Here is a 17578-nt window from a genome sequence, read left to right on the forward strand (position 1 = left end):
ATCAGACTAGTCACTGTAATAGGAAAGCTGTAGGGTTGGTATTCTGGTAAGATGGTATTAAATGGAGTGACAGATCATTTCAATCCAAACCTATGTTGTAACTATCAGATCACACCCATTTATTTCAATACAGCACTATATCCAATATAATGCACTATTGTGCTGCTAAAGTGTTACTGCCTATCCTTTTAAGGCTACATGTAATTGATCTGCATTCTTGAAATTAATGCTCGGGTCAATTACAAGTCAGATTGCAAATCCCGATCACGGGTCTGATCTATCTGTCTAAGCCTGCCCCCCGCCTCCCGTTGTCCCGACCCCCCCCACCCCCCAGCTTCCTCCCGATGTCCCGACTCCTCCCCTCCCAGTGTCGCGTGCCCCCCACCCCCCTCCTCGTGGTCTCCGTGTCCCAGGCCCCTCTCCCGTGTCCTGGCTCCCCTCACTGTCCCAGACACACCCAGTGTGTTTTACAGGCAAGCCTGGTGAGCTGGAGGGGAAAGCAGTCCTGCTCCTGCTGGCCCACTAGCAATGCTGGAAAGGCACTTGCCTCTTGCATCCAGCTGTTCTCACCTCCCTTCTGCAGCCGGGTTAAATTTAAAACGGTGCTAAAATGTGAGGCAGGCATTTAAATTTGGGACCTGCCTCCGGAGTGCAGGTTAGTCGCCTAACCCTTGATCCCGCCTCCCTTAAAACCGGAAGTAGGTCTGTTGGAGGAAGGTTTCCGATTATATTTTTTTAACCTTCCCCAGTTCTGGCGGTAAAAATTTCCCCTATGGCTCTGGTATTAAACTCGCAATGTCCGCGACCTCTCCTGGCTCCTCCACCTCTAACCACTTGAGCATCTCGGATTATAATCGTTTCACCATTGGTGGCCCTGCCTTCAGTTGTCTGGGCCCTAAGCTCTGGAATTCCCTCCCTAAACCTCTCCACCTCTCTACCTCTCTTTTCTCCTTTAAGATGCTCCTTAAAACCTACCTCTTTAACCAAACATTTTGTCATAAGACCATAAGAAATAGGAAGAGGAGTAGGCCATACGGCCCCTCGAGCCTGCTCCGCCATTCAATAAGATCATGGCTGATCTGATCATGGACTCAGCTCCACTTCCCCGCCCGCTCCCCATAACCCCTTATCCCCTTATCGTTTAAGAAACTGTCTATTTCTGTCTTAAATTTATTCAGTGACCTAGCTTCCACAGCTCTCTGAGGCAGCAAATTCCACAGATTTACAACCCTCTGAGAGAAGAAATTTCTCCTCACATCTGTTTTAAATGGGGAACCCTTATTCTAAGATCATGCCCTCTAGTTCTAGTCTTCCCCCATCAGTGGAAACATCTTCCCTGCATCCACCTTGTCAAACTCCCTCATAATCTTATACATTTCGATAAAATCGGCTCTCATTCTTAACTCCAGTGAGTAGAGGCCCAACCTACTCAACCTTTCCTCATAAGTCAACCCCCTCATCCCCGGAATCAACCTAGTGAACCTTCTTTAAACTGCCTCCAAAGCAAGTATATCCTTTCGTTAACTTGGAAACCAAAACTGCACACAGTATTCCAGGTGTGGCCTCACCAAAACCTTATATAGCTGTAGCAAGACTTCCCTGCTTTTATACTCCATCCTCTTTGCAATAAAGGCCAAGATATCATTGGCCTTCCTGATCACATGCTGTACCTGCATACTATCCTTTTGTGTTTCATGCACAAGTACCCCCAGGTCCCGCTGTACTGCGGCACTTTGCAATCTTTCTCCATTTAAATAATAACTTGCTCTTTGATTTTTTTCTGCCAAAGCGCATGACCTCACACTTTCCAACATTACACTCCATTTGCCAAATTTTTGCCTACTCATTTAGCCTGTCTATGTCCTTCTGCAGATTTTTTGTGTCCTCCTCACACATTGCTTTTCCTCCCAACTTTATGTCGTCAGCAAACTTGGCTACGTTACACTCAGACCCTTCTTCCAAGTCGTTAATATAGATTGTAAATAGTTGGGGTCCCAGCACTGATCCCTGCGGCACCCCACTAGTTATTGGTTGCCAACCAGAGAATGAACCATTTATCCCGACTCTCTGTTCTCTGTTAGTTTGCCAATCCTCTATCCATGCTAATATATTACCCCCAACCCCGTGAACTTTTATCTTGTGCAGTAACCTTTTATGTGGCACCTTGTCAAATGCCTTCTGGAAGTCCAAATACACCACATCCACTGGTTCCCCTTTCTCCATCCTGTTTGTTACATCCTCAAAGAACTCCAGCAAATTTGTCAAACATGACTTCCCCTTCATAAATCCATGCTGACTCTGCCTGACTGAATTTTTTTTATCCAAATGTCCTGCTACTACTTCTTTAACAATGGACTCTAACATTTTCCCAACCACAGATGTTAGGCTAACTGGTCTATAGTTTCCTGCTTTTTGTCTGCCTCATTTTTTTACATTTGCAGTTTTCCAATCTGCTGGAGCCTCCCCAGAATCCAGGGAATTTTGGTAAATTACAACCAATGCATCCACAATCCTTGCTGCTACTTCTCTTGACCCTAGGATGCAAGCCATCAGGTCCAGGGGATTTATCTGCCTTTAGTCCCATTATCTTACTGAGTACCACCTCCTTAGTGATTGTGATTGTGTTAAGTTCCTCCTCCCGCCCCCTATAGCCCCTTGACTATCCACTGTTGGAATATTGTTAGTGTCCTCTACCGTAAAGACTGATACAAAATATTTGTTCAGAGTTTCTGCCATCTCCATGTTCTCCATTACTACTTCCCCGGTCTCATCCTCTAAGGGACCAACATTTACTTTAGCCACCAATTTCTCCTCGTGACTGCATATCAAATTTGGTTTGATATCATTCCTGTGAAATTTTAACATTAAATGCGCCATAAAAATGCAAATTGTTGTGTTGTTTGTTCTGTGTATATTGAAAAATATGCAAATGCTTTGCTTATTAATTTATTCTTCCAGTTTACCAATTTCCAATATAAGCATAAGCAAATGGATATTGGATAAATGTTGCAGTTATGGTGATCATCATTAGTAATTGTGGCAAACTGTGTGTTCATTTCAGGCCAACAGTGTAGCTGTTAAAATGAAAATGATTTAACACGACCAAATTCTTCATTCAAGGCCTTGGATGGTTGTGATGCCCTCACCAGGGTGACGAGCCATCTTGCTAATATTTTTAGAAACAGGCTGATAACGCAGGAGTCATATTGTCCAGACAGTTTTCAATTTAAGGATAACACTTTAATCATTCACGGCACAATAATCAGTAGAAGTGGCAATGAAGATTAAACTAAACCGGCAACTATTTGGACAACAGCATTGGGGATGATCTTATTTGTTGGGTCACATGAGCTTGTGAGAAGATTAGAGAATCCAGAATAGGAGAATGATGTATTCAGTCGGACCACACTCGACTGATTTCCAGTGTATTGGAAGTTGATACGCCAGAGGTTGGTGCAAACTGTAAAAGACTCCAGGAAAGACAGACGAGTCAGTGAAATGAGAAGACAGGCAACAGAGGCAATTTAATGCTTTAATACATCAATGCAAAGATGAACAGAGATCTCGGGGTTCAAGTACATCATTCCCTGAAAGTGAATGAAATCCATTTATAAAAAAAAAAGCCAATAGAATCTTGAGATTTATAAATGGGAATGCAGAGTACAGGAGTAAAGGTGAATTTGTACAGGTTCGGCCGGAGTTAGGCTATTGTGTGCAGTTTGGGGGCCACCAAAGCCGTAGAGAATGTTCAATGTAAACGCATTAGGATGATAAACTTTAGTTGTGAGAATAGACTGAAGAAACTGGATGCATTATATCATATAGGATTTTTATAGTGAATAGGCAAAGATTTGGATGAATATTTGAAGCAAAGAAAGACCAAGAGCTTGAGTAGAGAGCAGGGTAGTGGGCAGTTTTAGCGCTTTACTTCAGAGCCTGCAGTCTGGAGAAGTCATTGTAGATGCCAACATGTATTGCAAGTTACAGGGAAGAATTTAAAACCCCCACATCCCCCCCACCCAAGATGGGCGGGAAAGGGTCCGGGGTTAAATTGGTAAAAATGTGAAGCCCAAACCCAATCCGGTGCCCTCTTTTCCGGTTTAACCGCGGCTAGTTTGGGGACGTCTGAGTAACACTAACTATAATATTTAAATGAGGTTCAGCTCCTCAGATTTTGGGAGCCGTTTAAATTTAGTGGCTGCAGGCGGTGTTTCCCAGGGCTCGGGAAACCCGGCAGCTGAAGGGAGACGGGAGAAGCTGCACCCAGCAGTTAAGTACTTTTCCGCCACTGCTTGTTGGGCACAAGAGCTTCCCCTCCTCCCGCCTCCCCATGATCTATTTCCACCCTCCCCCTATGATCTCTCTCTCCCTCTCTCCTCGCTGCCATGTTCCAAGCCCTCACCCCACCAATCTCCAGTTTTCTTCAATTGCCCAGATCGTCCCCAGCGGTCCCCAGCTGTGGACATCTTACTGCAGGGATTCCGGCCCGGCGGCCGGCCAGTCTCCTAATCTGGCCGGAAGACAGGAAAATAAATTCCGAATAGGTCATGCAGTTAAATTCACCAGGACCTTCTGCCAGTATATCTGGCTTTCCTCACCACAGACACACGCCCTAGCTCCCTCCTTGTAATTCTCCCCCTCTGGTTCTCCAGTAGAAGTCATTCCTTAAAATAGTCATGAATTTTCAGACATTTGAAGCCACTAACTGTTGATTTTTCCAAAGGCTCACTACTTACCTGCTCCTCTCTCGGCTTGCTAACTGTTCAAGGCTGCACCTGAAGTTTCCCAGTGTGCTCCCCACCACCTTGCACAGTACTCTCACGCTACATGCGATTGCCCTGCACCAACCCAGCGAGTATGCAAGTGAGCAGAGCCAGCCATAAAAACATAAGAAATAGGAGCAGGAGTAGACCATTTGGCCCGTTGAGCCCGCTCCATCATTCAATAAGATCATGGCGTGAGTTCGGGGACCCAGAAGAGGCGTGGGCCCAGGGGCAGCACGGGCCAGCCCACACTGCGATATGTTGTGCGCACTAGGTCCGTGCAGCAGGGCTGGTCTCCAGTCGTCTTGGTTAACCCTTGCCACTGGACCAAGTCCTAGCTCTGTCAAGCCCGTGTGGCGGCTGGTGTGCAACGGCCACCACACGTTAAAAAAAATCCACGCACAGGCATCTTCCACCCTTCAGGCTGTAGTTCAGGATCTGGAATATTAGGTCCTTCATTGAAACACCTGTGAACTCATCCCTTTTCAGCGTGGAAGTAAGTCATCCCCGTTTCGAGGGACTGCCTATGATGATGATGATGGCTGATCTGATCATGGACTCTGCTCCACTTCCCTGCCCGCTCCCCATAACCCTTTACTCCCTTATCGCTCAAAAAACTCTCTCTCTCCAGCTTAAATATATTCAATGACCCAGCCTCCACAGCTCTCTGGGGCAGAGAATTCCATAGATTTACAACCCTCTGTGAGAAGAAATTCCTCCTCATCTCAGTTTTAAATGGGCAGCCCCTTATTCTGAGACTATGTCCACTAGTTTTAATTTCCCCTATGAGTGGCACTATCCTCTCTGCATCCATCTTGTCGAGCCCCCTCATCGTCTTATAAGTTTCATAAGATCACCTCTCATTCTTCTGAACTACAATGAGTATAGGCCCAACCTACTCGACCTTTCCTCATAAGTCAACCCCCTCATCTCCAGAATCAACCTAGTGAACCTTCTCTGAACAGCCTCCAATGTAAGTATATCCTTCCTTAAATCCATGGTAGGATTGGGTCAGTACTACAGTGGATCGGTGAGAATCAGTACTGGGTCAATGATGCATCATTGAGGCAACTGGCCCCATGCAAATTTGGGGCCACAATTTCTAAAACTGCTATTAACTAATGATGTACTTGGTCAAAAAATAATTTACTTACTTGATGGTGTGTGGACAGTTCAGTTGTTTTTCTCCCCATATTTAATGGTTCCTACTGCAAATCCATTCAGTTTCTTTACTGCTAGCACTATCTCCTTTTAAATTAATTGTAGGAATGTGGGCATTGCTGATGAGGCTGGCATTTATTGCCCATTCCTATTTGCGCTTGAGAAGATGATGATGTACCACCTTCTGGAACCATTGCAGTCCTTTGTAGCAATTTTAGACAACTGGGAGGCTTGCGAGGCCACTTCAGAGGGCAATTAAGAGTCAACCATGTTGACGTGTGATTAGGATTATGTATAGGCTAGTCCGGGTAAGAACAATAGGTTTTTTTCCCTATAGGAGATTCGTGAACCAGTTTATACGGCAATCCAACAGCTTCATGGTCACTTACTGGTACCATCTTTTTAAAAAAAAATCGAAGTGAGTATTAGAAACATAGAAAATAGGTGCAGGAGTAGGCCATTCGGCCCTTCGAGCCTGCACCACCATTCAATGAGTTCATGGCTGAACATGCAATTTCAGTACCCCAATGAGTTAGAGGCAGAGCGGGGCTTGCGGGAGGACTAATAGCAACCAGTCTATTTATCAGCAAACCAATTCTATTTAAACAGAGTCTCTACGAACTACAGCACATGGAACTACAGTAAGGTCTCCTGATGAAAAGCAGGGTTATTTCTCCAGTAAAATGCAATGAATGAAGGATAGTTACATAGGACAAATTATGTGCAGAAAATCAATTCCAGTTACTTACAGCAGTGGTTTGAGGGGGAATTACCCAATCCGCTCCCTTCTGGCTGGGAATAGTGATGTGCAGCCTTTTATAATTAAAAAAAATTATTTAAAGATTTAAAAAAAAATTAAACGGAGTTGCAATTCTCAAACTGCCAATGGTGGGATTTGAACTCGCGTTCTCTGAATAACTAGTCCAGTGACATAACTCGACACTTAAATTGTACTTGACAATTTTCCAAATCCCACAGGTGATATAAGCAAACCTGAACACACGACTGTGCATCCTTCTCCTACCTCAGGAAAGACTCAGTGAAGCATAAAAAGTCCCATTGCTAATTACAAGTTGTTTAGGTTGAGTCAGAACTGCTATCGCAAGTGTTGTAATGGTTATGTTCCGCATTTGTAACGCAGCAATAGCTATTTGGATTAATCTTACTTAGTATGTCTGAATAATATTTGGTACTTATGAAGATTGCAGCTAGAAATAGTTTCCTCTGTTTCTGCAATTTGCTGTGCGTAAAAAATATAATTCCAAAAATCCAGCTTATGCAGCATCTTCGGGTTTGATAAATTGGATAATTATTTATGTGTTGTTTTTTTATATACACTTAGGACCTCAGTTCGTTTGCAATGCCTTTCCTGGATGGCGAGGTTGAAACCCCTGAAAAAGATGTTCCTCACAAGGTAGGAACTGTTCATTTATTGATTTTATATGGTTAGCTACACTCCAAGGCCTCTCAGTGCCTCTCTGCCTGATCATTAATGAGGTGCCATTCAACACTGAGGTTTTGACCTGGTAAGACCTGGACCTCTTTCAGAGCAGACCTGTCCTGCTGTGAGAGTTGCATTTGTGACCATACTACAGGTTGAAACTCCCTTATCCGGAACCCTCGGGACCTGACCTGTTCTGGATAAGGGATTTTTCTGGACGAGGTGTGGTCACGTCACGTTAAATTGGATGGTACAGGTGTTGGGCAAGGGGATATCGAGGCTGGGAGTGCGGCAGAGAGATCATGGCCGGGGGGGGTATCGCGGGCTCAGGCCAGTGATTGCAGGAGTCGGCAGCGAGGAAGGACTTCAATTTGTTCATGCCTGAGTTCTGCGCATACGCCACCTGGTGGCCAGGAATGGTTCTGGATGAGGATTGTTTCTGGATAATGGAGTTCTGGATAAAGGAGGTTCAACCTGTACTGATGTCAAATCCACATCAATCTCATTTTTGCAGACTATTCCTCCTCAATAGTGATATTTTGTCCTCGTTGTCCAGCATAAGTAAGGAAGCGTCTAAGCGAGTATCTTCAGTAACTTAAAACTTTCATAGCACACTTCATGTACTGAAAGCGTCTCACAGCGTTAAACAAGATGGATAAAGGTGGGCAGCACGTAGGAAGGAAACTGATTGATTTAGGGGTAGGCATGGTGAAGGGAAAGGATTTTTAGGAAGGGTTTGAAGGCAAAAAGGAGATTGTGTAGCAAAATAATTGAGGGCTGGAGGGGTGATCATCAGTGGTGGAGTGGGGGGAATGGGCAGGGAGCAGTAACCCAGTGTCAGAGGAGCATGCAGCATATAGAGTGGGAGAAGACCCTTTCGATAGGGTGAAAGGGATTGGAAAATCGGGAATCTTTTAAAAAATGTATTCGTTCATGAGATGTTTTTTAATTTATTCATTCTCAGGATGTGGGCGTCGCTGGCCAAGTCGGCATTTATTGCCCATCCCTAGTTGCCCTTGAGAAGGTAGTGAGCCACCGCCTTGAACCCCTGCAGTCCCGTATGGTGAAGGTGCTTCCACAATGCTGGCTTTGTCGTGACGGTTTGGTACAACTGAGTGGCCTGTTAGGCCATTTCAGTTAAGAATCAACCACCTTGCTGTGGGTCTGGAATCACATTGTAGTCCAGACCGGGTAAGGACGGCAAATTTCCTTCCTTAAAGGACATTAGTGAACCAGTTGGGTTTTTACGACAATCTGGTAGATTTATGATCACCATTACTGATATTAGCTTTTTAATTCCAGATTTATTTAATTAACTGAATTTAAATTCCCCAGCTGCCGTGGTGGGATTGAAACTGACGTTGATGGATTATTAGTCCAGGTCTTTAGATTACCCCTGTGAAATGCCTTAGGACAGTTTACTATGTTAAAGGCGCTATATAAATGAAAGTTGTTGTTGTTGTTGATTACTAGTCCAGTAACATGACTGCTGTACCTGGGATCAGAAGCCAATTTTCTGGGGCATGGTGTGCTAGTGGAACCTGGCACCGATGGGGCTGATGCAAGTGTGGCCTGCTGCCACCCTTAGATAGAAAGAAAGAAAGACTTGGCATTTATATAGCGCCTTTCACGACCACCGGATATCTCGACGCGTTTTACAGCCAATGAAGTACTTTTGGAGTGTAGTCACTGTTGTAATGTTGGGAAACAACACGATGTTAAATAACATCACCAGCAAACAACAGCTGAGTCTTCGATTTCCTGTTCAGATCTGCATACTTTATCTTCATTCAACAGCACCGTGTGGGACAGGAGTTACCTGTAGGCCAGATTGGGCAAGGTGGCAGTTGAATTTTTAAAACATTCCAGTGGTTTCAATGATCGTTTGCTGGTGCCAGCCTACAAATGACCAGACCCTGTTGACTTTATTTAAAGTGTTCAAAACAAGACCAGCCGCATTTACATAAGAAATAGGTTCAGGAGTAGGCCATATGGCCCCTCAAGCCTGCTCCGCCATTTAATACGATCATGGCTGATCCGATCATGGACTTTGGGTCCACTTTCCCGTCTGCTCCCCAGAACCCATTACTCCCTTATCGCTCAAAAATCTGTCCATTTCCATCTTAAATATATTCAATGTCCCAGCCTCCATTCTGGGCCTGAGAATTCCACAGATTTACAACCCTCTGAGAGAAGAAATTCCTTCTCATCTGTTTTAAATTTGTCTGGATTGCTTGATTACTGAGGACAATTATGAATTCCTTAATCATGAATTGGTATTTCTGATTTTGGCATTTCTATTTGGATGCTTTTTTGTCTGTGATATAATGCTATACTTAATGGGCGGGGGCTGGAATGAGAAACAGAGAAAGAAGTAGTGGTGACACACCGAGAATGTTCCAGGCGCAACTGGGAAAGGCAAAATGGTGGCATCATTATGTTCATAACTAAGAATGAGCTACCTGACACCTTTGACCAGATGAGCAAAATGGGGAGGTAGTCATTATCAAATTTAACTGAAGTGTCTCAGACATAAGTCATCATTGAGAAGTTGAAGGGAATATTATTTTCCTCTCTCGTCTTCCCGAAACAAGGTCTTGTTTTATTTTTATCTCCTCATATCTCAGCAATTCGATGTTATTTCGTTTACTTACTACAGATGTACACAGAAAAAAAAATTGAGACTGCTGTCTGCGGGTGAAATGGATTTTGCGTGTATTAATACTGCTGCCATTTGCAGTGGGAGAAAGAGCTGTCAAAGCCACTTTTTAATCTTAGTAAATGAAACTGATTTTATTGAGTGGCATAGGATACGGGAAGAAAATTTTATGCTGCTTAATGACATTGATGACGTCCTTCTTGACTTGTCTGCAGCCTTTGACACGGTTGACCACTCTATCATTCTCCATCGCCTCTCCAGCGTCGTTCAGCTGGGTGGGACTGCATTCGCCTGGTTCCATTCTTACCTATCTAATCGTAGCCAGAGAATCGCCTGCAAAGGCTTCTCTTCCCACTCCCGCATCGTTGCCTCTGGTGTCCCCCAAGGATCTATCCTTGGCCCCCTCCTAGTTCCCATGAACTTCAACAATTGTACATCCCTGTCTGGAGTAAAAATAAAACGGGGAAGGTGGCTCAACCGTGGCTAACAAGGGAAATTAAGGATAGTGTTAAATCCAAGGAAGAGGCATATAAATTGGCCAGAAAAAGCAGCAAACCTGAGGACTGGGAGAAATTTAGAATTCAGCAGAGGAGGACAAAGGGTTTAATTAGGAGGGGGAAAATAGAGTATGAGGAAGATTGTTGGGAACATAAAAACTGACTGCAAAAGCGTCGATAGATATGTGAAGAGAAAAAGATTAGTGAAGACTAACGTAGGTCCCTTGCAGTCAGAATCAGGTGAATGTATAATGGGGAACAAAGAAATGGCAGACCAATTGAACAAATACTTTGGTTTTATCTTCACGAAGGAAGACACAAATAAACTTCCGGAAATACTAAGGGACCGAGGGTCTAGTGAGAAGGAGGAACTGAAGGATATCCTTATTAGTCAGGAAATTGTGTTAGGGAAATTGATGGGATTGAAGGCCGATAAATCCCCAGGGCCTGATAGTCTGCATCTCAGAATACTTAAGGAATTGGCCCAAGAAATAGTGGATGCATTGGTGATCATTTTCCAGCAGTCTCTTAACTCTGGATCAGTTCTTAAGGACTGGAGGGTAGCTAATGTAACACCACTTTTTAAGAAAGGGTGAGGAGAAACTTCTTCCCTCAGAGAGTTGTTAACCTGTGGAAACTAGCAGAGTGGACAAGGGAGAACCAGTGGATGTGGTGTATTTGGACTTTCAGAAGGCTTTTGACATGGTCCCGCACAAGAGATTGTTGTGCAAAATCAAAGCATATGGTATTGGGGGTAATATACTGACGTGGATAGGGAACTGGTTGGCAGACAGGAAGCAGAGAGTCGGAATAAATGGGTCCTTTTCAGAATGGCAGGCAGTGACTAGTGGGGTGCCGCAGGGCTCAGTGCTGGGACCCCAGCTCTTTACAATATACATTAACGATTTGGATGAAGGAATAGAGTGTAATATCTCTAAGTTTGCAAGATGACACTAAACTGGGTGGCGGTGTGAGCTGTGAGGAGGATGCTAAGAGGCTGCAGGGTGACTTGGACAGGTTAGGTGAGTGGGCAAATGCATGGCAGATGCAGTATAATGTGGATAAATGTGAGGTTATCCATTTTGGGGGCAAAAACACAAAGGCAGAATATTATCTGAATGGCGGCAGACTGGGAAAAGGGGAGGTGCAACGAGACCTGGGTGTCATGGTTCATCAGTCACTGAAAGTGGGCACGCAGGTACAGCAGGTGGTAAAGAAGGCAAATGGTATGTTGGCCTTCATAGCTAGGGGATTTGAATATAGAAGTAGGGAGGTCTTACTGCAGTTGTACAGGGCCTTGGTGAGGCCTCACCTGGAATATTGTGTTCAGTTTTGGTCTCCTCGTCTGAGGAAGGATGTGCTTGCTATTGAGGGAGTGCAGCGAAGGTTCACGAGACTGATTCCAGGGGTGGCTGGACTGTCATATGAGGCGAGACTGGATCAACTGGGCCTTTATTCACTGGAGTTTAGAAGGATGAGAGGGGATCTCATAGAAACATATAAGATTCTGACGGGACTGGACAGGTTTGATGCGGGAAGAATGTTCCCGATGTTGGGAAAGTCCAGAACCAGGGGACATAGTCTTAGGATAAGGGGTAGGCCATTTACGACTGAGATGAGAAGAAATTTCTTCACTCAGAGTTGTTAACCTGTGGAATTCCCTGCCACAGAGAGTTGTTGATGCCTGTTCACTGGATATATTCAAGAGGGAGTTAGATATGGCTCTTGCGGTTAAGGGGATCAAAGGGTATGGAGAGAAAGCTGGAAAGGGGTACTGAACGAATGATCAGCCATGATCTTATTGAATGGCGGCACAGGCTCGAAGGGCCGAATGGCCTACTCCTGCACCTATTTTTCTATGTTTCGACCACAGGGAGCTGTTGTTGCCAGTTCGTTGGATGTACTCAGGAAGGAGTTAGATATGGCCCTTACGATTAAAGGGATCAATGGGTATGGAGAGAAAACAGGAAAAGGGTACTGAGGTGATGATCAGCTATGATCTTATTGAATGGTGGTGCAGGCTCGAAGGGCCAAATGGCCTACTCCTGTACCTATTTTCTATGTTTCTATGTACATGCTGCCCCTTGTCGACATCATCCAAAAACACAGCGTCAGTTTTCACATGTACGTTGACGACACCCAGCTCTACCTCACTACTACTTCTCTCGACCCCTCCACGATCTCTAATTTATCAGATTGCTTGTCCGACATCTAGTTCTGGATGAGCAGAAATTTTCTCCAATTGAATATTGGGAAGACCAAAGCCTTTGTTTTCGGTCCAGGGCACAAACTCCATTCCCTAGCCACTGACTCCATCCCTCTCCCTAACTGAGGCTGAACCACACTGTTCACAACCTTGGTGCCATATTTGACCCTGAAATTAGCTTTCGATCACACATCCGCAGCATAACTCAGACTGCCTATTTCCACCTCCATACCATCGCCCGTCTCCGCCTTTGCCTCAGCTCATCTGCTGCTGAAGCCCTCATCCATGCCTTTGTTACCTCTAGACTTGACTATTCCAACGCACTCCTGGCTGGCCTCCCATATTCTACCCTACATAAAGTAGAGGTCATCCAAAACTCAGCTGCCCGTGTCCTAACTCACACCAAGTCCCGCTCATCCATCACCCCTGTGCTCGCAGACCTACATTGGCTTCCAGTTAAGCAACGCTTCAATTTCAAAATTCTCATCCTTATTTTCAAATCCCTCCATGGCCTCGCCCCTCCCTATCTCTGTAAAGTTTTTATCTCATTATTCTCCTGTGAGACTCCTTGGGACATCACACTACGTTAAAGGCGCTATATAAATACATGTCTCTGAGCTATACAGGAAGGCGGGCATTACTACAGCCCTGCAGACCATGAGCTTGGTAGCAGTTTTGAGAGACTGGTGTTCAAACACTCTCTTCCTCACCTCAAGTTGCTGGAGAAATACCACCAACGATGTCTCCGCAAGATCCAACAAAGCCCCTGTAAGGACAGACGCACCAGCATTAGCATCCTCGACCAGACCGACATCCCCAGCATCGAGGCACTGACCACACTTGAGCAGCTCCGCTGGGCAGGCCACATAGTTTGTATGCCAGACACGAAACTCCCAAAGCAAGCGCTCCACTCGGACTCCTTCACGGCAAACGAGCCAAAGGTGGGCAGTGGAAACGTTACAAGGACGCCCTCAAAGCCTCCCTGAAAAAGTGCAACATCCCCACTGACATCTGGGAGTCCCTGGCCAAAGCCCGCTCGAAGTGGAGTAAGCGCATCCGGGAGGGCGCTGAGCACCTCGAGTCTCGTCGCCGAGAGAATGCAGAAATCAAGCACAGGCAACGGAAAGAGTGTGCGGCAAACCAGTCCCACCCACCCCTTCCCTCAATGACTATCTGTCCCACCTGTGACAGGGATTGTGGTTCTCGTATTAGACTGTTCAACCACCTGAGAACCCATGTTCCTCGATACCGAGGGACTGCCTATAATGATGATGATATAACTACAAGTTGTTGTTCTTGTTAAGCTGACTGTTGTTGATGTTGGGAAGTGGAACATTTTCCATTTTGAACGTCCACTCTAGGGTGTAGCATAACCAAATGCAGAATAAAGCTCTCTAGAAAAGAGCAGGCTGAGGGTGACCTGATAATGGTCTTCAAGATGCTAAAAGCATTTGATAGGGTAGACATGGAGAAAATGTTTCCACTTGGGGAGTCCAAAACTAGAGGTCATAAATATAAGATAGTCACTAACAAATTCAATAGATAATTCAGGAGAAACCTCTTTACTCAGAGTGGTCAGGATGTGGAACTCGCTACCGCAGGAAGTGGTTGAGACGAATAGTACAGTTGCATTTAAGGGGAAGCTAGATAAACACATGAGGGAGAAAGGAATAGAGGGTTATGCTGATAGAGTGAGATCTATGGAATTCTCTGTCTCAGAGAGCTGTGGAGGCTGGGTCATTGAATATATTTAAGGCGGAGCTAGACAGATTTTTGAGCGATAAGAGAGTAAAGGGTTATGGGGAGCAGACAAGGAAGTGGAGCTGAGTCCGTGATCAGATCAGCCATGATCTTATTGAATGGCGGAGAAGGCTTGAGGGGCCAAATGGCCTACTCCTGCTCCAATTTCTTATGTTCTTATGAGATGAAGTGGCTTGGATAAATGCTGACATGGACAAATTGGGTGGAATGGCCTGTTTCAGTGCTGTAGACCTGATGTAACGATGGACTCTGCCCCAACAATGTGCTTCGGCCCCAGATTCTGATGGCCAATTGGATGGAGTTTGCACAAACTCATTTGACATGGAACTGTCACAGCCAGCAGACAGAGGAGACTCTAAAGGAGCAAAGTGTGTTAGAAAGACAAGCCTGAAGGCTCTGTGTCTCAATGCGAGGAGTATTCGGAATAAGGTGGACGAATTAACTGCGCAGATAGCAGTTAACGGGTATGATGTAATTGGCATCACGGAGACATGGCTCCAAGGTGACCAAGGCTGGGAACTCAACATCCAGGGGTATTCAACATTTAGGAAGGATAGACAGAAAGGAAAAGGAGGTGGGGTGGCATTGCTGGTTAAAGAGGAACTTAATGCAATAGTAAGAAAGGACATTAGCTTGGATGATGTGGAATTGGGATCGGTGGAGATATGGAATACCAGAGGGCAGAAAACGCTAGTGGGAGTTGTGTACAGACCACCAAACAGTAGTAGTAAGGTTGAGGACAGCATCAAACAACAAATTATGGATGCATGCAATAAAAGTACAGCAGTTATCATGGGTGACTTTAATCTACATATTGATTGGGCTAACCAAACTGGTAGCAATGCGGTGCAGGAGGATTTCCTGGAGTGTATTAGGGATGGTTTTCTAGACCAATATGTCAAGGAACCAACCAGGGAGCTGGCCATCCTAGACTGGGTGATGTGTAATGAGAAAGGACTAATTAGCAATCTTGTTGTGGGAGAGCCCTTGGGGAAGAGTGATCATAACATGGTAGAATTCTTTATTAGGATGGCGAGTGGCAGTTAATTCAGAAACTATGGTCCTGAACTTAAGGAAAGGTAACTTCGATGGTTTGAGGCGTGAATTGGCTAGAATAGATTGGCAAATGATTCTTGAAGGGTTGACGGTGGATAGGCAATGGCAAACATTTAAAGATCACATGGATGAACTTCAGCAATTGTACATCCCTCTCTGGAGTAAAAATAAAATGGGGAAGGTGGCTCAACCGTGGTGAACAAGGGAAATTAAGGATAGTGTTAAATTCAAGGAAGAGGCATATAAATTGACCAGAAAAAGCAGCAAACCTGAGGACTGGGAGAAATTTAGAATTCAGCAGAGGAGGACAAAGGGTTTAATTAAGAGGGGGAAAATGGAGTACGAGAAGAAGCTTGTCGGGAACATAAAAACTGACTGCAAAAGCTTCTATAGATATGTGAAGAGAAAAAGATTAGTGAAGACAAACGTAGATCCCTTGCAGTCGGATTCAGGTGAATTTATAATGGGGAACATAGAAATGGGAGACCAATTGAACAGATACTTTGGATCTGTCTTCACGAAGGAAGACACAAATAACCTTAAGGAGGGGGTCCGAGGGTCTAGTGAGAAGGAGGAACTGAAGGATATCCTTATTAGTCAGGAAATTGTGTTCGGGAAATTAATGGGATTGAAGTCCGATAAATCCCCGGGGCCTGATAGTCTGCATCCCAGAGTACTTAAGGAAGTGGCCCTAGAAATAGTGGATGCATTGGTGATCATTTTCCAACAATCAATCGACTCTGGATCAGTTTCTATGGACTGGAGGGTAGCTAATGTAACACCACTTTTTAAAAAGGAAGGGAGAGAGAAAGCGGGTAATTATAGACCGGTTAGCCTGACATCAGTGGTGGGGAACATGTTGGAATCAATTATTAAGGATGAAATAGCAGCGCATTGGGAAAGTAAGTGACAGGATCGGTCCAAGTCAGCACGGATTTATGAAGGGGAAATCATGCTTGACAAATCTTCTGGAATTTTTTGAGGGTGGACAAGGGAGAACCAGTGGATGTGGTGTATTTGGACTTTCAAAAGGCTTTTGACAAGGTCCCACACAAGAGATTGGTGTGAAAATCAAAGCACATGGTATTGGGTGTAATATACTGACGTGGATAGAGAACTGGTTGGCAGACAGGAAGCAGAGAGTCGGGATAAACGGGTCCTTTTCAGAATGACAGGCAGTGACTAGTGGAGTACCGCAGCTCTTTACAATATACAATGATTTGAATGAAGGAATTGAGTGTAATATCTCCAAGTTTGCAGATGACACTAAACTGGGTGGCGGTGTGAGCTGTGAGGGGGACGTTAAGAGGCTGCAGGGTGACTGGGACAGGTTAGGTGAGTGGACAAATGCATGGCAGATGCAGTATAATGTGGATAAATGTGAGGTTATCCACTTCGGGGGCAAAAACGCAAAGACAGAATATTATCTGAATGGTGGCAGATTAGGAAAAGGCGAGGTGCAACTAGACCTGGGTGTCATGGATCATCAGTCATTGAAAGTTGGAATACAGGTTCAACAGTCGGTGAAGAAGGTATATGGTATGTTGGCCTTCATAGCGAGGGTATTTGAGTATAGGAGCAGGGAGGTCTTACTGCAGTTGTACAGGGCCTTGGTGAGGCCTCACTTGGAATATTGTGTTCAGTTTTGGTCTCCTAATCTGAGGAAGGACGGTTCTTCCTATTGAGGGAGTGCAGCGAAGGTTCACCAGACTGATTCCCGGGATGGTTGGACTGACATATGAGTAGAGACTGGATCAACTGGGCCTTTATACATTGGAGTTTAGAAGGATGAGAGGGGATCTCATAGAAACATACAAGATTCTGACAGGATGGGACAGGTTAGATGCAGGTAGATTGTTCCCGATGTTGGGGAAGTCCAGAACCAGGGGACTCTAAGGGGTAGGCCATTTAGGACTGAGGTGAGGAGAAACTTCTTCACTCAGAGAGTTGTTAACCTGTGGAATTCCCTGTCGCAGAGAGTTGTTGATGCCAGTTCATTGGATATATTCAAGAGGGAGTTAGATATGGCCCTTA

At 45.0% G+C, this 17578-nt stretch overlaps 1 protein-coding gene across 2 annotated transcripts in view; it reads left to right on the forward strand.

Annotated features, from left to right (window-relative positions):
- The window catches only part of LOC139264713 (5'-AMP-activated protein kinase subunit gamma-2-like), a 574817-nt gene that overhangs the window by 155408 nt on the left and 401831 nt on the right, over positions 1 to 17578 (forward strand). For both annotated transcript variants that reach the window (XM_070881658.1, XM_070881657.1), the window contains exon 2: positions 7267 to 7338. In XM_070881658.1, the coding sequence (XP_070737759.1) occupies positions 7267 to 7338 (72 nt within the window). The remainder of the gene's footprint in view (positions 1 to 7266; positions 7339 to 17578) is intronic.

This window comes from Pristiophorus japonicus, chromosome 5 (genome assembly GCF_044704955.1).
Source record: "Pristiophorus japonicus isolate sPriJap1 chromosome 5, sPriJap1.hap1, whole genome shotgun sequence".
NCBI classification, from domain to species: domain Eukaryota; kingdom Metazoa; phylum Chordata; class Chondrichthyes; family Pristiophoridae; genus Pristiophorus; species Pristiophorus japonicus.